This window comes from Salvelinus fontinalis, chromosome 32 (assembly GCF_029448725.1).
Source record: "Salvelinus fontinalis isolate EN_2023a chromosome 32, ASM2944872v1, whole genome shotgun sequence".
In the NCBI taxonomy this organism is placed as follows: Eukaryota; Metazoa; Chordata; class Actinopteri; order Salmoniformes; family Salmonidae; genus Salvelinus; species Salvelinus fontinalis.
This window is the reverse complement of record NC_074696.1, coordinates 24,330,148-24,352,647: the sequence shown is the minus strand read 5'-3', so window position 1 is coordinate 24,352,647 and position 22,500 is coordinate 24,330,148. Positions and strand designations below refer to the sequence as shown.

Below are 22,500 nucleotides of genomic sequence, written 5' to 3'. Positions count from 1 at the left end.
GCGTCATAGTGGTGCCCTAAAGTGGTGATAAGCCCAGTCATTCTGGAAGGTGTCTAACTACTGTTTTGTCTAAATTACACTATAGTGCCTCGAAATACCATGACATTGCTAAAGTAGTCAAATATTTAGTAGAAAACAATTTTGCCAGCATTATCATGTTGTCAAATGTACTCTAGACAGATGGCAGTAGCTAGCAAAGTTCGTCAAAACTATGCTAACGTTAGCTAGCTAATATACAGTGGCATCCCCTCAATCTTAACTAGCTAGCTAACATTATACTACATCCAAAGGCAATCTGGTGACATCAAAATGATGACGAAAGGTTTTGCTACTAATTATTTGCCTCATGTTGAATGTCATTGTATTTCCAAGCCAAAGTCATGTCTAGAGTACATTTGAAATCGTCATCAGCGCTCACTGACGATGCATTGAGTAGAATGCTCAGTCGGGCATCAATCCAAAACGAGCATTAAAAACAATATTGTGACGAAACATGCAACCCATGAATAGCCACAAAGTCAGATTCCACAGCCACATTCTGCATAGTGAATGACATCATTGCTTTCTTAAAGAGACATTGCATACTTTTATAAAAGAAAAGATTGCTTCTTCTATGCAAATGGGGTTGTCAGTACGATAAAAAAATATGTTCTCCTAGCAGTTGACAAAAAAATAATATGTTCTCCTAGCAGTTGTCAATAAAATAATATGTTCTCTTCGCAGTTGACAATAAAATAATATGTTCTCCTAGCAGTTGTCAATAAAATAATATGTTCTCCTAGCAGTTGTCAATAAAATAATATGTTCTCTTCGCAGTTGACAATAAAATAATATGTTCTCTTCACAGTTGTCAATAAAATAATATGTTCTCTTCACAGTTGTCAATAAAATAATATGTTCTCTTCACAGTTGTCAATAAAATAATATGTTCTCTTCACAGTTGTCAATAAAATAATATGTTCTCTTCACAGTTGACAATAAAATAATATGTTCTCCTAGCAGGTGACAATAAAATAATATGTTCTCCTAGCAGGTGACAATAAAATAATATGTTCTCTTCACAGTTGACAATAAAATAAGTCCTAAATGTAAGGGATTGTTTGTCATCTGTAGCCCCATGATGTCAGCTAAAACAAGCTCAATAACTCACTGCATGCACACACTCCTATTGAATAATACTAATTCACCTGTATTGTGAATAGAACCACATCTTGATTTACCCAGTTTATCAATATAGATTTACCATTCAACTATGTTGTTTTGTAGTTAGATTGGTAAAAACGAAGTCAAATTGGTTGTATAATTGATTAAATTAATGCAAAATAATTTACATAAACATTGTAAAATGTAATGATATTGTACTCAAAGATGCCCAACGATTGAACAGAGCAGTAGTTGCGTTTATTTGTCTGGATCAAGTGCTAATTTGACTTCTTGTTTTGTTGCGGTATTGTTTTGCTATCGTTGTGGTATCAAATACCGTGATGGTATCGAGTATCATGAAACTAGATGTGATTTTGGTATCGAAGTCAAAATTCTGGTATTGTGACAACACTTAGTACACACACACTCATCCACACACACAATACACACACACATATACATTCATGCTACACATACATCACAACTGATGCTACCAGTCTCTTACTATTATTGCCAAATACTTCACAATGTATACATTTGCCCCCCTATTCCCACTTGGACTATAAATTATGTCTTCCTGTATTAGACTTACGCTAAAAAATGTCTTATATTCTACCGAAGATATTTACTTTATGTTCGTATTCTTATATTTTATTATTTCTTAATGTTGTAGCATTGTCGAGAAGGAACCTGGAAGTAAGCATTTGCAACTTGAAACACGAGGCCACAAGCACACTTGCAATAGTGAGGAAAATCTATATCAGCATGTACTCTCACGCACATACACACAATGAGACAAACAGAAACACACAAACACACACATGCATGCACGCACGCACGCACACACACACGCCAGCATTCGTTTCATCACTCACACACTCAGCCTACACACCTATTCAGACCCTAGAGAACCTAGAAAATACGCTGTAGCTCTAGACTGTACTAAACGTTCCGACGCCCTCTTGCTCATGCCCCAACTACAAACCAGGAAGAAGTGAGGAGAAACAGGCTTTCATCATCAAGAAGAGTCTGTTTTCCCAGCATGCAGTGTGTCAATGAGTTCGCTTAAAGTCAGACACAGGGGCAGAGGAACAAGATCAAAGCGCTTGGAATCCAGCACACATAGGTGTGTGTGTGTGTGTGTGTGTGTGTGTGTGTGTGTGTGTGTGTGTGTGTGTGTGTGTGTGTGTGTGTGTGTGTGTGTGTGTGTGTGTGTGTGTGTGTGTGTGTGTGTGTGTGTGTAGTCTCTGCAGGCAGGCTTCTCTGATTATCTGTACTGTTTACATCTCAAAGGACCGCTGCACCAGGCCAAGAGGCCAGCTATGCCTCTAATGAATGTCCTGAACATCTGTGATTTTTCAACGTAGCAGCGCATCCAATAATACGCTCTCAACTCCCCAAACACATGCACACACATACCCACTCACACAAGGCTCTACGCGGACCTTTTTTACAAGGAGCACGTGTGAGCCTAAGTGGAAAAATGTAGGCGCATACAAAGACATTTAGGAGCACCACATTAAATGTTTGATGTAATAGCGCTAGAATCCTTCCTTTTTATAGGCGCACTGGTGCTCCTAAATAAAAATTCCAGGTCGCACAGCAAAATATTTAGGCGCATATGCAAGTAAAATGTTTGCCCTGTAGAACCCTGTCACACACACAAGGCCACAAGCATACTTGTGATAGTGCGGAAAATCTACAATATACTAGCATGTACTCTCACGCACATACACAAAATAAGACACACAGAGACAGACACATGCATGCACGCTCGACGCCCACACACACACACACACACACACACACACACACACACACACACACACACACACACACACACACACACACACACACAGACCAGCATACGTTTCATCACTCACATCGCACACAGTCAGCCAACGCACCTATCCTCTGGGCTAGCGTTGCGCGGTTTTCTTCAGCAACTATTTTCCTCCAAGACCAGAAAACAAACAACATTACATACAAATTCAATTACAGCTTCATGAGAATAAACGGACAAGTGTGCAACCTGAGACACACTGGTTGTTTTCCGTGGTTTTATTACAGGGGAGTTATGGTGAGCGATAGAGACAGAGCCTCCTCCACGGCCAGTCCCTCCAGCCGCAGACACTTTCACTTATCATTACGCTTTAAAATGAGAAGACAAACAGCTCCTTCTCCCTCTCTCTCTATTTATCTCTCTCTCTCCCTCTCTCTCGCTCCTACTTTTCTTTCATTCTCTTTTTTCTCCCTCACTACTGAAGGCAGCAACAGCTCACACACATAAAGGACAGGCTGAGTCCAACATAAATCGCTATCCTCTCCTCTGCCGACCTCACTGACAGCAAACACAAATATTTCTGTCGACCCAAAACCGAAAATGGATCATTGGCTAGCCCAGGGACGTGGTGTAACGGGCTCTTCTCTGGATGTTCCCTGGCTGTAAAATAGAATTACAGTAGACTATCATTTGCCAGATATTGTTTCTGCTAAAATGCATATGGATTGATGTTGTTTATTGATTGGATTAGGGTCAGACTAAGACACTACTGATACATAAAAGTTTACATTTTCTTTTACAAAACTGTAATGCTGTTCAACAAAATATTCTTTAAAGTTTCAAATAAGCACCACATTATCAGCTAAAATGCAGACGTTTTACAGTATATTCAAAGATGTAAATTCATACTTGGGAATAAATCGTTTTTAATGATTCTTGCTTTATTCATGACCTTGTACCCACTCTAAATTTAACAAATTACAGAACTGGGAATAATTAGGTGGTTTAATTGAGGTGTGTCTTCAAATAGAATACCGACAATTATGGCTCAATTACTGCCATATAAATAGTTTAAGTATTAGCAATTATTTTTACACAAAGCTGTGAAAAGTGTTTATTTGTTTCCACGGTAGATTGATGAAAAGGCAATGCAATTTAATTTATTTAATTCAATTAAGGAAAAGTTAACATAAGGTCCTTCCAATTGACTAAACTAACTGTCTAACAGTCATTTAAATGCATTGTTCATCTCTTTGTGGTTTAAAAATGATTTTAACCTTTGTGTAATTGTTTAAGCCATGAGAAGAACAATGATATCAATAAATTGAATAAGCAGAGTTGGGGAGAGAGGGGTAAGTTGAGTGATTATTTTTGATTCAGCTTCACTCTGTCAAGGGAAATATAATATTCTTTCTAACAAAGATATCTAAATACATTTCAGGATGTTGTGAATCCCTGGAAAGAATCAGAATTCATGTCAACAATACAGTTTTGAAGTCATCTCTTGGCAAAACTTACCCCGAGTATGGGGTAAGTTGAGAAATGGGATAGGGTAAGTTAAGCTGCCTACATACAGTTGAAGTCGGAAGTTCAGATACACCTTATCCAAATACATTTAAACTCCTTTTTTTCACAATTCCTGACATTTAATCCTAGTAAAAATTCCCTGTCTTAGGTCAGTAAGGATCACCACTTTATTTTAAGAATGTGAAATGTCAGAATAATAGTAGAGAGAATGATTTACTTCAGATTTTATTTCTTTCATCACATTCCCAGTGGGTCAGAAGTTTACATACACTCAATTAGTATTTGGTAACATTGTCTTTAAATTGTTGAACTAGCGTCAAACGTTTCGGGTATCCTTCCACAAGCGTCCCACAATAAGTTGGATGAATTTTGGCCCATTCCTCCTGACAGAGCTGGTGTAACTGAGTAAGTTTTGTAGGCCTCCTTGCTCGCACACGCTTTTTCAGTTCTGCCCACAAATGTTCTATAGGATTGAGGTCAGGGCTTTGTGATGGCCACTCCAATACATTGACTTTGTTGTCCTTAAGCCATTTTGCCACAACCAAGTATGCTTGGGGTCATTGTCCATTTGGAAGACCCATTTGCGACCAAGCTTTAATTTCCTGACTGATGTCTTAGATGTTGCTTCAATATATCCACATAATTTTCCTTCCTCATGACGCCATCTATTTTATGAAGTCCCCCAGTCCCTCCTGCAGCAAAGCACCCCCACAACATGATGCTAACACCCCCGTGCTTCACGGTTGGGATGATGTTCTTCGGCTTGCAATCCTCACCCTTTTTCTTCCAAACATAACGATGGTCATTATGGCCGAACAGTTACATTTTTGTTTCCTCAGACCACAGGACATTTCTTCAAAAAGTATGATCTTTGTCCCCATGTGCAATTGCAAACCGTAGTCGGCTTTTTTCTGGCGGTTTTGGAGCAGTGGCTTCTTCCTTGCTGAGTGGCCTTTCAGGTTATGTCACAATAGGACTTGTTTTACTGTGGATATGAATACTTTTGCAACTGTTTCCTCCAACATATTCACAAGGACCTTTGCTGTTGCTCTGGGATTGATTTGCACTTTTCACATCAAAGTACGTTCATCTCTATGAGAAAGAACGCGTCTCCTTCTTGAGCAATATGACGGCTGTGTGTTCCCATGGTGTTTATACTTGTGTACTATTGTTTGTACAGATGAACGTGGTACCTTCAGGCATTTGGACATTGATCCCAATGATGAACCAGACTTGTGGAGGTCTACAATGTTTTTTCTGAGGTCTTGGCACATTTCTTTTGATTTTCCCATGATGTCAAGCAAAGAGGCACTTGAGTTTGAAGGTAGGCCTTGACATACCTCCACAGGTACACCTCCAATTGACTCAAATGATGTCAATTAGCCTATCAGAAGATTCTAAAGCCATGACATCATTTTCTGGAATTTTCCAAGCTGTTTAAAGCCACTTTCAATTTAGTGTATGTAAACTTCTGACCCACTGGAATTGTGATGCAGTGAATTATAAGTGAAATATTCTGTCTGTAAACAATTGAACGGAAAAATGTCTTGTGTCATGTACAAAGTAGATGTCCTAACTGACTTACCAAAACTACAGTTTGTTAACAAGACATTTGTGGAGTGTTTGAAAAACAAGTTTTAATGACTCCAACCGAAGTGTATGTCAACTTCCGACTTCAACTGTATGTCTGTATTGAATGAAATATTACCACTACCTTTTTAAAACCATGTCCATCTTTATTTCCCAAACACAATTCAACACAATCAAAATCACTTTCTGTCTTTTTAACACTTTTAACATCGGCCAGGCCCTGGTGTTACCTCCTATCCCAGTGATAATGCCTTGCATTACGCCTGGTAAGAAAATACTTACATTTGCTTAACTTGCCATTGGCTCAACTTACCCCTTGGCCATTGGTTCAACTTACCAAAGGGAAAACCTTTTGACTATATTAGCCCACACAATTAAAATGATGCACGTTCATGCTAGGTTTAGGAGCTCATATTGAAACTTTTAGACACCCCAACTGATGTACAGTATAGAACAATCTTAAAAGTATCTACTTTTTAGATACAAGCATCATAAAACCTCTAAAACAATACATTAATTTGGCTCTGTGAAAATCAGTTTTATGGACCTAACTTGCTAACCTCTTTTTAATGGTTTCTTCCTTCACAGACTCCACGAAATGATGACCTCTTCCTAAATATTTGGTCAAATTATTAATTTTGTGTATGGCTTCCTAGAAACAAGGGTGGCTCAACTTACCCCTTTGGCTCACCTTATCCCACTCTTCCCTAGGATATTTGAGGAAATTGCAATTGATTTGAAAACAAGTAGATGTTGATGTGAACACACGTTCAAGAATCCCCACCACCACGCACAAATAAATGTGGTGCACACACACACGCATCTACACACGCACGCACGCACACACACACACACAACGCACACACACACACACACACACAGCCAAATGTTTTTTTGCCAGTCCAGATGTATCTGTCTGTACAAGGCTAGCTGCAGTCATACACTAGTGGATGATTTAGGACAGAGCAAGATGGCGCTTTGGCAAGTCTATTTTCCTCCTCTCTCTCTCTCTCTCTCTCTCTCTCTCTCTCTCTCTCTATCCCCCTTTTCTCTCTCTCTCTCTATACCCTCTCTCTCTCCCTCTCTCTCTATACCCTCTCTCTCTCAATACCCTCTCTCTCTCTCTCTCTCTCTCTCTCTCTATCCCCCTTTTCTCTCTCTCTCTATACCCTCTCTCTCTCCCTCTCTCTCTATCCCCTCTCTCTCTCTATCCCTTCTCTCTCTCTCTCTCTCTCTCTCTCTCTCTCTCTATACTCTGTCTCTCTCTCTATCCCCTATCTCTCTACAACTCTCTTTCTCCTCCTCTCTCTAAATTCAATTTCAATTTAAGGGGCTTTATTGGCATGGGAAACATATGTTTACATTGCCAAACCAAGTGAAATAGATATTTCAAATGTCATGTTATGTCTTAATACAGTGTTGTAATCATGCGCAAATAGTTAAAGAACAAAAGGGAAAATAAATAAACATAAATATAGGTTGTATTTACAATGGTGGTTGTTCTTCACTGGTTGCCCAAATCTTGCTGCTGTGATTGCACACTGTGGTATTTCACCCAATAGATATGGGAGTTTATCAAAATTGGATTTGTTTTTGAATTCTTTGTGGGTTTGTGTAATCTGAAGGAAATATGTGTCTTTAGTATGGTCATACAATTGGCAGGAGGTTAGAAACTGCAGCTCAGTTTCCACCTCATTTTGTGGGCAGTGTCTCTGTTGGGGATGGCTTTGTTATGGAAGGTTTGGAGAGGCTGGGGGGACTGAACTGAACTGGGAGATCTGAGCTGGAGAGGCTGGGGGTAAAACATGTTACAGTGGAAGTCTTCTATACTGGTGCTGTGCAGGGTAACGATGCTGTAAGCCCTAAAGGCTGACTGAGAATGTAACATGTGTGTGTGTTCTGTGCTGCTCAATATTACACTATGATACATCTCTTCATTGTTCCTTAAGAAAAGATGGAGAATGTTCCCCCTCTGCTCTGCTCTGCTCTCACTGAAGGTTGATTTATAGGGATGGCCTCAGACAGGGTGGGTAGGCTGTGTGTGTGTGTGTGTGTGTGTGTGTGTGTGTGTGTGTGTGTGTGTGTGTGTGTGTGTGTGTGTGTGTGTGTGTGTGTGTGTGTGTGTGTGTGTGTGTGTGTGTGTGTGTGTGTGTGTTAGACGGCTCAGCATCAGTATGGTGTTCACGTCCAGGCTGCAGGGTGGGTGGGGGTCTGGAGGTGAGTGAGGTGGTGACCAGCACATAAATCTACAGCACAGAGCCAGACCAGAGCAGGCCACTAAGGCGTCTGCATGCAGTACATAGGTTTGCTTTGCTCCTAGCATAACTCGGCTAGGAGAAGCAACCATCTGTGCACTCGTACTCCTTAAAGACCTTCGCTTGGAAGCGAGAATAAAGTGTAAATATTCCTGTTGTTTGTCCCTTTTGAGCCACCGTAGCAACAACATAGCCAGAAACACTTCCTCAAAATAGTCAGAATTAACTTAAGATAAATTAAGAATTGTGTCATTCATTTTAACGTTTTTTTCCCCCAGGTAGGTCTTAGTCGTGGAATTTTACATGTTTGGTGCAGTATTCCTCAAGTGAAAAAATGTGCATGAAAAACTAGTTGTCTCTCATTGAATAACAACAAACACTTCGTTTAAGACTGAAGGAGTAATACTGCTGACCAATCACCGACCAAGCGGCGTAAAGAATGTGTGTGCACGAACAAACGGAAAAAACCTGCCGAAGACCAATATGAACAAAAACATAAAAAAATGCCATCATAATATATGTGTAAACTGTTTCAATTGGGAACATGCGATAAGTTTTACTCTTCCTGCACACCAGACATCATGCACGACATGCTAACTCACAGACACACACCACATCTCCAGGTATATATTGTAGTTGAATGGAACAGAGTGTAATATGTACAAAGACACAGAGACGAATACAAAACAGAGGTGGAAACAACATGTATTTGTACACATGCAGCAGTGGAGGCTGGTGGGAGGAGCTATAGGAGGATGGGCTAATTCAAATGGCTGGAATGGAATCAATGGACCGCTATCAAACACATGAAACATATGTAAACCACTCCGTTCCATTAATTCCATTCCAGGTATTGATTCCATCCCGCGCACGCGCACACACACACACACACACACACACACACACACACACACACACACACACACACACACACACACACACACACACACACACACACACACACACACACACACACACACACACACACACACAATGTTTGAGGCGGGGTATCTCCTGGGAACCCCAGCAGAAGCAGGTCTGATTTCTGCTCTCTCCTCTGTGCATTAGGGCTATGAGGCCTGATACAAAAAGCACCTTATTCAGCAGGCACACAGACAGACACACACACAGCAACATCAGGGTCTGGAAACAGAGCCCCTCCGAGCCCACCTCAACAAACCTTCCAGGGTCTACAGATCATGATGGACATCACACAAACACTCAAGAAAGAGCCTGTTTCTCACACACTGAGGGTGGCCCTTTTAGCTGTTTTGTTTCAACCTTTAACACTTAGCCTAGAGGAGTGAGCATTTTATAAGCATTACAGAAATGAAGCCTCCAACAAGTGATCAACAGGAAATGTGAATTATTATGTGGATTATAACTAATGGACATTGTTGTCGGGGTTGATAAATTTTTCGTTAAGGGATAATCAGGTCGGTAATTTCAAAGTGGAAATTACAAACATTAGAAGCCTTTTAAAACCTGAAATACAAGTTTTGCACTTCTATTAGATTTACCACAATTGATTTCTCACAGCACTCTGGCACTGCGTCTGTAAAGGCTTCAAGCAGACATATGGATCGAGCTACTGCACAAGACTCACTTCTATCGATACATTCCCAAACAGCCGAATCTAAACAGGCTGCTGAGCTGAAAAGGAAAAATGCTCAGTAATTGATATCTTATGTGGATGTGTAATAGAAGGTAATAGAGTGATTTCAGTGGCTCAATTATCTATTATATGGTTCAGTTGCAGAGTATTTTCCATAACCCACCCAGATACAAAGGCACACAGGAAAGCAGCACAGAGACACTCACACATGCATACACACATACACACACACCTGGCAAAGGCAAGACTAAATCTAAGCCCACAAAGGGGTTATTGAATTACTTGACTTTTAACATTTCAATATCGATTCCCTAAAGTTGATTAACTACATGTACTGTGTGTGTCAGCGCAAATCTGCTGCTCATTATGAGCAAAACTGGATTTACATCAACGTCACAACAGATCATCTCATAACCCAAAGTTGAATGAAGAACAATGTGAACAATGCTTACACTAGCTGGACTCTAGCACTGAGCCGTGATGCATGATACCACACTCATTTTTATCAATGAAAATCAGGTTTACAATGTGACGCTGAACCGCTTAACTAATTGACTGGTCGACTAACTACAACATGTCAGCAACGTCTGCAAATAGACTCAACTCCCCACTACTCACCTGTAGTGACGGAAGATCTCCTCCTCCACATCTGTGATGAAATGGCACTTGGTGCATGAGTGCTCCCCGTGAGGGCCCTTGGGGGCCGAGATCCTCCCCGTCTCTGCGCCCTCCTCTTCGGGCTTGACCTCCAGCACGCCATGGGTGGCATGGGCGCTGTCGTAGTGCAGCAGGAGCAGGTCGATGTCGCTGGTGGCATAGGGACACTGGTCACACAGGTGGGTGACACTGGGCCTGGGGGACGGGGAGATGTCCTGGGGAGACAGCTGGAGTAGGAGGCGGGCACAGTGGGAGCAGGCACTCTTCCTGCAGGCGAACGGGTAGGAAATCTCCCCCAGGTGCTTCTCGGGGCTGCAGAGGCCACGCGGGCAGAACGGGCAGTGCTTGATGGTGCACTTATGGATGCTATGGGCCTGCTGGTAGTGGCGGAGCAGAGGCGCCACCACAATAACCTCAGGCCCGTGGTTCATGGAGTAGCGGAAGTCACAGAACTGGCAATTGTAGCTGGTCACCACCGTCTCTGGGTCTGTTGCCCCCGTCGTGCCACCCATTCCTGTCTTGTCTTTCCTCCGGCTGTGGGGGGTCAGGTCTCGATCAGGGTCTCTCTCTCTGTCCCTGGCCTTGCTGCTCCCTTGTTCCCTCTCGGCTGGGCTGCCCTCCCTGGTCCCTCCTCCCCCAGGCTGGTTGTGTCTCTTCTCGTAGTGCTCCAGGAGGCGTTGTGAGCTGGGCGACTCACAGCTGAAGCTGCAGTACTTACACCAGTAATAGTCCGCCGCTGTGGCGCCGCCGTCGGTCCCCGTCCAGCCAGGGGAGTCGGTGGCGCGGATGGGAACAGAGTAGCCAGCCACCGAGTCGTCCTCCGCACGGACCGCCACCCGGTCCGCCCACTTTCCCGGTTCCGCAACCTCCGCACCACCGCCCCGTGTCACACAGTTCCCCCTCCTGTCCGAGGGCTTGTCGTCATTGGGCAGCTGCGGGGGGTGGGACTTCATCTTATTCGGGTGGGCAGACAGAAAGTGTTGCTCCAGCTCCAAGGAGGAGCTGCCCATGTAAGTGAAGTTACAGAACTTGCAGCGGAAGTACTTGGTGTTTCCCTGACAGTCCGGAGTCTTCCTCCCGATGCCGATGAAGGTGCCTCCCAGCGTCACCTGGAACACAATGAAGAAGAGGAAGAGACATCAACTCATGTTGATTATGCATTTCGCTTCAATGTCTTTTTTCTTCCGCTGATTTACCTGAATCTTATGTTTTCTTTTCCTTAGTTTTATTTGCAACAATTATTTATCACAATCCTACTCTTTATTTGTTGATAAATATGTGAAAGGGGAAGGTGATTTACAAGCCTCATGCACTTTTAATTTCTTTTAACTCTCATCATATATTTTTTCATCTGTGAAAACAATAAAGATATACAAAATAAACCCAGAGCAATACATAGACAAAGTGCAATATGTGAGTCAGTCAGTCCTACACACAGACACAGGAGAAAACCATCCTGGCAACGCGGACCCAGACTCATCACAGAAAGACCAGGAATAAAGAGAACGGCGTATTATCTATATCTACACTGAGGTGAGCTCAGTTCAGAATGGTTTATCAGATTTCACAATTCCATGACCAGCGATTCAATGATAAAGTGAAGAGGAATTGAATTGAGCAAATGGAGTCGATGTGAAGAGTCCATAGAACTTGAACACCTGCGATAACTGCCGCTCATTTATATGGTAATACACACTGTATAACAATGCAGTCTATTACGCTTTATTACAAATGAATTCCCTCGTTTTATTCAACAAGGGAAAAGTCAAACTGAGATTGTTTTGATGCTCAAGTTGACAATACAGCCAACCAGAAGCAGGGTGGTAGAAGGAAGGGGATTATATTTGAATACTACTAAAGAAACACCTGTTCCCTAATAATACACAACAAATCCACCCTCTACTTCCAAAAAGCATGAAAATGGTTTTGCAGGCGTGAACATCGAGAGTGCCTCGCAGGGATCAGCCGTCAAGGTTGTTGTCTAGTAAACGCAACAAACCAAACCAACCTTGCAGTCAAACATGTTCCCTGAATTTCAACATCCTGCGCACCTTGACCTCGAAGTCTGCAACAAAACGTCTCAAATGGAAAACATAAGGGCGGCTGTGTGAAATATCCCGGAGCCAGAGAGGTTTTGTAATTGGTAGACTATCCAGTGTGTGTAAGTGGGAGGTCTCGATCCTCATGTGGTTTAAAGCAGCCTGACGTCACTTTCTAGACGATATGTAATGACTGAAACAGAGTGGGTCGCTCCTAAAACTGCCTGAAGAGACTAGCTACATACACCATTTATTATATGACCGCTCCAGTCAGTCAAATGAAACGTCCTCTGAAATATGAGCAATAAAATAAATACACTGTAATACAAGAACATGTCTACTAGGGAATGAAATGTATTTTCATTTTTGTGTATTTTAATCAAGTTTAGGGATTTTAAGTGGGAAAATATGGGGCTTGTGAAACAATTGAAATAATTGAATGCACCTTGTTAGTTTGTAATCCTGCTACTATGAGGTCTGCTTTTCTCTGCCTTCTTAATGCAGTAAGACTACAGATGTATGATCTTAAGTCAGTAATTACTACTTTTTGCTCTAATGAAAAATGTATCAACCCATACAAAAAATGTCCATTCATTATAATCCACATAATAATTTGCATTTCCTGTTGCTGCAGAGGAATTTTCTGTAGCAGACTGGCTCAAATGCAGATCCTACATATGTATCTGCTCTGAGATCAGTGTTTAAAAGTATTACTGTGTCTCTCCAATGTCTCCAGAGTCCAGAGACTGCAAAGTGCAATAAGACCACAGCAACGTCACAAGATTATGATATCTATTTAAAAATGCTTAACGATGCACAATGCAGAAATCGCTCCACCATATCCTGGTTGGTACGGTTCAAATATTTAGGTTATTTTCAGTTTATGTGACAAAACAAGCAAGTATAGTGGAGAGAATCATTGTACCATCTAAACCGCTGTGAAATATCTTGTATTTTCGGCTGTTTGAAGTTGGTGTGCAAAACCAAAAGTCAAAGATGCAAAAACGAAACTTAAGAATGGGAGGTATAGAAATACGGCACATAGAACAGATCTACCACATCTTAGACTTGTTTTCGATGAGAATGACAGATCTATAAGTCCCATTTCTACGTGAATTTGATCGGGTCGGCCAGAAAGTTACATATTGCCGCTTTAAGTGATATCCACAGGCTCTCTCAGAGTGAACATATGTGAACATGTGCAGTAGACTAAACATAAATACCCATCCATAACATTCACTTGGGTGTGGAACAGTAAGGGTGTGAATTCCTGGGGAACTCAAAACATTCCCAAAAATAACAATATGCAAAAAGTCTGTATGAGATACCACACAAGTCTGGCATTCACCAGAATTGTTCTCCCACAAACACATATACACACATTCTGACTCCCCTCACACACAGAGACAGAAGCACATGCCAACTCACACACAAAAACATGATAGACAAGTCAGTCATTTTTTGGACACACACACACACACACACACACACACACACACACACACACACACACACACACACACACACACACACACACACACACACACACACACACACACACACACACACACACACACACACACACACACACACCAGATGAGTGTTAGAGAGAAAGTAAAAAAGGTGACAGCCACATCAACGCATCAGCCCTTAGTGAGCCGTCCGAGACAGGCAGACTTTTTTAAGGGGGGAAACTAATTTAGAGGTAATTACAATCCTTGGTGGGCTTAAAGGACAAATAGCCCTTCCTGCTTTATGATATGGCATTAAGAGGCCCAGACCCCGGGCCAAAGGCACCTCATTTTTAAGGATTCGACATCGGCAATTCGACATCCGGTTTGGAGCGGTTTGGAGCGGTTTGGAGCGAGCGGTCGCATTTGCATTCGCTCTGCAGGTAGTATACATCATCATTTCATTTTCATTACATTTCATTATAGTACAACGGTTTAATTTGTCTAACCTTAGCAAGTTCTTCTTAGCTAGCTACTTAGCCGTCTGTGTATAAAAGATAATTGCGTAATTATCGTATTCCGTCGTCTATCGTAGTCCACACTGCTATCTGCCCAGCAGCTAGCAAACGTCCACCGTCTACCGAATAGTAGTATAAACTTTTCATTACATTTCATTATAGTACAACGGTCTGATTTTCATTTTCACTACAGTACAACGGTTTGATTTGTTTGATCTTAGCTAGCTACATAGCCGTCTTTGCATCAAACATAATTGTGTAGTTATTGAGGTTCGCCAGCCAGCTATTTTCGCCCTAACGTAACGCAACGTAGCCAAACACTGCTAGCTAGCCAGCTTGCCACCGAATAGCAGCATTGTAGAAACGAGTGCATTACAACGGAACGACTTGATCAGTGTAGTGTTGGCTGACTACACAGTTGTCTTTCCTATCTTTGATTTGTATTTGTTCGATCTTAGCTAGCTACTTAGCTGGCTACATAGCCGTCTTTGTATCGGTGATTATTGTGTAGTTATCAAGGTTCGCTGAGGTTCGCTAGCCAGGTATTCTCGCCCTAACGTAACGTAGTCAACCCTGCTAGCTAGCCAGCTAGCCACCGATTAGCAGCACTGTAGAAACGATTACATTACAACGGAACGACTTGACTTGTGTAGTGTTAGCTAGCTACATAGTTTTCTTTGCTATCTTTTTATCTAAGATAATTGTGTAGCTTTGAGTAATTATCGGTTAGCTAGCCAGCTATTTTTCGCCTGCCGCGCTGCCGTCCTCCTACCTAGCCAACACTGCTAGCTAGCCAACTTCTACCGAATAGCAGCACTGTAGAAACTTACATTACAACGGAACGACTTGATTAGCGTAGTGTTAGCTAGTTGTCTTTCCTGTCCTTGTATCCATGATAATTGTGTAGTTTAGAGAAATTTAGTGAAATTGTCGAGGTTACCTAGCCAGCTTCACTTTCAACAACGTAGCCACTGCTAGCCAGGCTACTTCACCAGCCAGCAGTACTATATCATTTTAGTCAATAAGATCTTGTATTTTATTCTTATTTTTTGCAACGTAAGCTTAACTTTCTGAACATTCGAGACGTGTAGCCCACTTGTCATTCTAATCTCCTTTACATTAGCGTAGCCTCTTCTGTAGCCTGTCAACCATGTGTCTGTCTATCCCTGTTCTCTCCTCTCTGCACAGACCATACAAACGCTTCACACCGCGTGGCCGCGCCCACCCTAACCTGGTGGTCCCAGCCCGCACGACCCACGTGGAGTTCCAGGTCTCCGGTAGCCTCTGGAACTGCCGATCTGCGGCCAACAAGGCAGAGCTCATCTCAGCCTATGCGTCCCTCCAGTCCCTCGACTTCCTGGCACTGACGGAAACATGGCTCACCACAGAAAACACTGCTACTCCTACTGCTCTCTCTTCGTCTGCCCACGTGTTCTCGCACACCCCGAGACCTTCTGGTCAGCGGGGTGGTGGCACCGGGATCCTCATCTCTCCCAAGTGGTCATTCTCTCTTTCTCCCCTTACCCATCTGTCTATCGCCTCCTTTGAATTCCATGCTGTCACAGTTACCAGCCCTTTCAAGCTTAACATCCTTATCATTTATCGCCCTCCAGGTTCCCTTGGAGAGTTCATCAATGAGCTTGATGCCTTGATAAGCTCCTTTCCTGAGGACGGCTCACCTCTCACAGTTCTGGGTGACTTTAACCTCCCCATGTCTACCTTTGACTCATTCCTCTCTGCCTCCTTCTTTCCACTCCTCTCCTCTTTTGACCTCACCCTCTCACCTTCCCCCCCTACTCACAAGGCAGGCAATACGCTTGACCTCATCTTTACTAGATGCTGTTCTTCCACTAACCTCATTGCAACTCCCCTCCAAGTCTCCGACCACTACCTTGTATCCTTCTCCCTCTCGCTCTCATCCAACACTTCCCACACTGCCCCTACTCGGATGGTATCGCGCCGTCCCAACCTCCGCTCTCTCTCCCCCGCTACTCTCTCCTCTTCCATCCTATCATCTCTTCCCTCTGCCCAAACCTTCTCCAACCTATCTCCTGATTCTGCCTCCTCAACCCTCCTCTCCTCCCTTTCTGCATCCTTTGACTCTCTATGTCCCCTATCCTCCAGGCCGGCTCGGTCCTCCCCTCCCGCTCCGTGGCTCGACGACTCATTGCGAGCTCACAGAACAGGGCTCCGGGCAGCCGAGCGGAAATGGAGGAAAACTCGCCTCCCTGCGGACCTGGCATCCTTTCACTCCCTCCTCTCTACATTTTCCTCTTCTGTCTCTGCTGCTAAAGCCACTTTCTACCACTCTAAATTCCAAGCATCTGCCTCTAACCCTAGGAAGCTCTTTGCCACCTTCTCCTCCCTCCTGAATCCTCCTCCCCCTCCCCCCCCCCCTCCTCCCTCTCTGCAGACGACTTCGTCAACCATTTTGAAAAGAAGGTCGACGACATCCGATCCTCGTTCGCTAAGTCAAACGACACCGCTGGTTCTGCTCACACTGCCCAACCCTGTGCTTTGACCTCTTTCTCCCCTCTCTCTCCAGATGAAATCTCGCGTCTTGTGACGGCCGGCCGCCCAACAACCTGCCCGCTTGACCCTATCCCCTCCTCTCTTCTCCAGACCATTTCCGGAGACCTTCTACCTTACCTCACCTCGCTCATCAACTCATCCTTGACCGCTGGCTACGTCCCTTCCGTCTTCAAGAGAGCGAGAGTTGCACCCCTTCTGAAAAAACCTACACTCGATCCCTCCGATGTCAACAACTACAGACCAGTATCCCTTCTTTCTTTTCTCTCCAAAACTCTTGAACGTGCCGTCCTTGGCCAGCTCTCCTGCTATCTCTCTCAGAATGACCTTCTTGATCCAAATCAGTCAGGTTTCAAGACTAGTCACTCAACTGAGACTGCTCTTCTCTGTATCACGGAGGCGCTCCGCACTGCTAAAGCTAACTCTCTCTCCTCTGCTCTCATCCTTCTAGACCTATCGGCTGCCTTCGATACTGTGAACCATCAGATCCTCCTCTCCACCCTCTCCGAGTTGGGCATCTCCGGCGCGGCCCACGCTTGGATTGCGTCCTACCTGACAGGTCGCTCCTACCAGGTGGCGTGGCGAGAATCTGTCTCCTCACCACGCGCTCTCACCACTGGTGTCCCCCAGGGCTCTGTTCTAGGCCCTCTCCTATTCTCGCTATACACCAAGTCACTTGGCTCTGTCATAACCTCACATGGTCTCTCCTATCATTGCTATGCAGACGACACACAATTAATCTTCTCCTTTCCCCCTTCTGATGACCAGGTGGCGAATCGCATCTCTGCATGTCTGGCAGACATATCAGTGTGGATGACGGATCACCACCTCAAGCTGAACCTCGGCAAGACGGAGCTGCTCTTCCTCCCGGGGAAGGACTGTCCGTTCCATGATCTCGCCATCACGGTTGACAACTCCATTGTGTCCTCCTCCCAGAGCGCTAAGAACCTTGGCGTGATCCTGGACAACACCCTGTCGTTCTCCACCAACATCAAGGCGGTGGCCCGTTCCTGTAGGTTCATGCTCTACAACATCCGCAGAGTACGACCCTGCCTCACACAGGAAGCGGCGCAGGTCCTAATCCAGGCACTTGTCATCTCCCGTCTGGATTACTGCAACTCGCTGCTGGCTGGGCTCCCTGCCTGTGCCATTAAACCCCTACAACTCATCCAGAACGCCGCAGCCCGTCTGGTGTTCAACCTTCCCAAGTTCTCTCACGTCACCCCGCTCCTCCGCTCTCTCCACTGGCTTCCAGTTGAAGCTCGCATCCGCTACAAGACCATGGTGCTTGCCTACGGAGCTGTGAGGGGAACGGCACCTCAGTACCTTCAGGCTCTGATCAGGCCCTACACCCAAACAAGGGCACTGCGTTCATCCACCTCTGGCCTGCTCGCCTCCCTACCACTGAGGAAGTACAGTTCCCGCTCAGCCCAGTCAAAACTGTTCGCTGCTCTGGCTCCCCAATGGTGGAACAAACTCCCTCACGACGCCAGGACAGCGGAGTCAATCACCACCTTCCGGAGACACCTGAAACCCCACCTCTTCAAGGAATACCTAGGATAAAGCAATCCTTCTGCCCCCCCCCCCCTTAAAAGATCTGATGCACTATTGTAAAGTGGCTGTTCCACTGGATGTCATAAGGTGAATGCACCAATTTGTAAGTCGCTCTGGATAAGAGCGTCTGCTAAATGACTTAAATGTAATGTAAATGTAAGGAACACTGGAGTTAAATACGCCACTCGAATTGTAAACATGACATTGTTGAATTTGAGGGAGAAACCGCATGCAGTGAAAGCTGTGCAGATAAATGGCTCTGACATCTGTTCATTACCCCTCGTTTAAAATAAATCGAGTTGCCTGTTTTCACTGGCTCCCTCTCCTTTCCCTACACTCTTTCCTCCCTTTTCATTGGGTAATGACAAATGAGCAGCCTTCGCTATTACCGCATGGAAAATTCCACTAGGGGATGAATACAGAATAGTGTTTTGATTCTATTTTTATATTTTTTTTATTTCATAGTGACAATATTCGAACCCGGTGACATCCAATTGATATGGATAGTGAGACAACGATTACTAAGAAATATCTTTCAAACTAGCGGTTGGTAATAGCACCGAGTCACGTATGGCTCTTTTCTTTTGGAGATATTAGATAATATGTTTCAAACTCCCAAACAGTGGGGTACTGTATGGTCCATGTGTGCAATATATGTTTGGCAGGCGTTTTCATGGATATTAAAGGTGCAATATGCAGAAATCGCTCCACCATGTCCTGCTTGCTAAAAACTCAAATAGTTCGCCTAATTTCAGTTTATGTGACAAAGCAAGCATTGCATAATGTAGAGAATCATTGTACCATCTAAACCACAGTGAAGCAGCTTTTCAATAACCAAAAATATTATATTTTTCAGCTGTTTGAAGCTGGTGTACAATAGTAATAAAAACTTAAGAACGGGAAGCATAGAAATAGCGCACATAAAATATATCTACTGCTTCTTAGACTTGCATTCAATGAGAATGACATATCTATAACTCACATTTCTATATGAATTTGGGAGGTGGCCCAAAAAGTTACATCTTGCAGCTTTAAACTAATGGCTAAACCGTAGTCCATGAATGTAATGTTTCAAGTTGAAATGTATTTATGACAGTGATAAAACAGACAACAGTTCCCATGAGGCCTCTCTCCGTGGGTGTCCAGTCACTCTGATGACTCAAGTGTACCACTAAGAGACAAGTCTCAAACCACGGCTGGCCTGGGTCTCAATGCAGAGAATGATTGAGTTCCTGTCCGACTACATTGCCAGACACACAACGCATGGATAAATATTTAACGTATAAGCTAACCACATCATATGATACAGCAATCTGATTCCCGGCTGCACAGTCGATGATGTGTCAGGTAACAATTGGTTGATGCAATGCTACGCCTGGGCATCTAGTCGGGCAGGGACTCTACCATTATACAGTACTACTGACGGGTGTTCTGATACTTCCAGTTTCTCTGGTTATGTAAAACAAACACATACCCACTAACCAACACACTGTTGAATGCCCACAAAATGATGCGAATCATGTAAAAATTATACAAAGAGTTGATACAAAATGGTGTGCAGAGCATATTTACCTGTACGTCGTAGGTGCCGTTGAGTAACAACCGTGTGGACCCTGCAGCATCCTGTAGGGCTCCGGTCAGGGCAGCGTGGGACGGGGGCCGTGTAGCGTCTTTGGCGTGGAGGCTCTGTGGAGAGAAGCCCACCATGTTGTGCAGGGCCAGTATCTTAGTGTCCAGCTCTGCGTCCTGCCGCGTGCGGTTGTGCAGGCCCAGGTGGTACTTCCGGAAGTGTTTGATCAGGTCCGTGGGGTCGTTCCCATAGTAACCATACCCACAGATGTTGCACTTGAAGTCCTGCAATTTGGGAGAGGAAGGAGGGGCTACCCCTGTCTCGGGCCCCAGGGGACTGGGCATGGTGTCCTCGGCCCCCTCACCTACCCCCCTGTGTGGGTGGAGAGGGCGTTGCAAAGGGTATCCAGAGCCATCCATACCATCCTGGTGACCTGAGAGACCTCCTGTGGGGCTGTAGGAGGGGTCCCTGTCCTCGCCGTTACGGGTAACGCCCTGGACGATGACGCCGCTGGCACTGCTGTAGCCCCTCCCCTGGGCACCCAGCAGCAGCAGTCCCTCCCTGACACCCACCCTTTCTCCCCCTTCTCCCTCCCCGGCCTCCCCCCTCTCCCCCAGCAGCAGCTCCCCAGCCGGGCTGCGTGCCTGTCCCCCTCCCCCCTCATCTGGTTCTGATCTGAGCGGAGACAGAGACACAGCCCCATCGGGCTGGGCCCGGGATGGGAGCGCCGGCAGATCTGAGTCTGTCACCTCATGGCAGGGGAAGGACGCTACATTTCCTCCCTTTTTGTGGCTGGGGTAATTAAAGCCAGGCGTGTCGCTGCCGACTGTCGGCACTGTTCCTGCTCCTCCACCCCCCCTCCCTCCTCCTCCATCCTGTTCGATGGAGCCTGAGACGGAGCCAGGGGAGGAGGAGGGGTCCTCCTGCTCGTCTGGGACCGGCACGTGGGCCCGGCCCGGTTTGTCTGGCAGCAGCCCGTCGGCACCGTTGGGCTCTGAGGCCTGGCTCCCAGCACTGTCCTCGCTATCCGGCCCGGTGGCCTCCGAGGCCAGAGTCTCTCCTTCTCCTTCCTCCTCACCACCGAAGCTTCTCAAAGGGGGGTTCTTTTTCCTCACCATATCTGCAAGCAACACACACAGACAGACAAGAGAGAAATGTTTTAGTGTCACGCTTCATTGAGGAATAAGTACAGTATATTAAACACATGGATAGAGGAATGAGGGAAAATGATTAAGTGAACTGGATCTCTTTTCAAGAACCACTTCAATCGAAGTCTGTACCAAATAAGATGGAGACTGTACCAAATAAGATGGAGACTGTATCAAATAAGACAGAGACTGTACCGAATAAGATGGATACTGTATCAAATAAGATGGAGACTGTATCAAATAAGATGGAGACTGTACCAAATAAGATGGAGACTGTATCAAATAAGACAGAGACTGTACCGAATAAGATGGATACTGTATCAAATAAGATGGAGACTGTATCAAATAAGATGGAGACTGTACCAAATAAGATGGAGACTGTATCAAATAAGATGGAGACTGTACCAAATAAGATGGAGACTGTATCAAATAAGATGGAGACTGTACCAAATAAGATGGAGACTGTATCAAATAAGATGGAGACTGTATCAAATAAGATGGAGACTGTACCAAATAAGATGGAGACTGTACCAAATAAGATGGAGACTGTATCAAATAAGATGGAGACTGTATCAAACAAGATGGAGACTGTACCAAACAAGATGGAGACTGTATCAAATAAGATGGAGACTGTATCAAATAAGATGGAGACTGTATCAAATAAGATGGAGACTGTATCAAACAAGATGGAGACTGTACCAAATAAGATGGAGACTGTATCAAATAAGATGGAGGCTGTATCAAATAAGATGGAGACTGTACCAAACAAGATGGAGACTGTACCAAATAAGATGGAGACTGTACCAAATAAGATGGAGACTGTATCAAATAAGATGGAGGCTGTATCAAATAAGATGGAGACTGTACCAAACAAGACAGAGACTGTACCAAATAAGATGGAGACTATATCAAACAAGATGGAGACTGTATCAAATAAGATGGAGACTGTACCGAATAAGATGGATACTGTATCAAATAAGATGGAGACTGTATCAAATAAGATGGAGACTGTACCAAATAAGATGGAGACTGTATCAAATAAGATGGAGACTGTACCAAATAAGATGGAGACTGTATCAAATAAGATGGAGACTGTACCAAATAAGATGGAGACTGTATCA

The 22,500-nt window shown here is 44.3% G+C and overlaps 1 protein-coding gene across 1 annotated transcript in view; it reads right to left on the bottom strand.

Annotated features, from left to right (window-relative positions):
• The window catches only part of trps1 (trichorhinophalangeal syndrome I), a 197,586-nt gene that overhangs the window by 125,805 nt on the left and 49,281 nt on the right, over window positions 1-22,500 (bottom strand). Inside the window, exons 3-4 of the mRNA XM_055893868.1 lie at window positions 20,234-21,351; window positions 10,532-11,679 (exon numbers count right to left, since the gene is read on the bottom strand). Of these exons, the coding sequence (XP_055749843.1) occupies window positions 10,532-11,679; window positions 20,234-21,351 (2,266 nt within the window). The remainder of the gene's footprint in view (window positions 1-10,531; window positions 11,680-20,233; window positions 21,352-22,500) is intronic.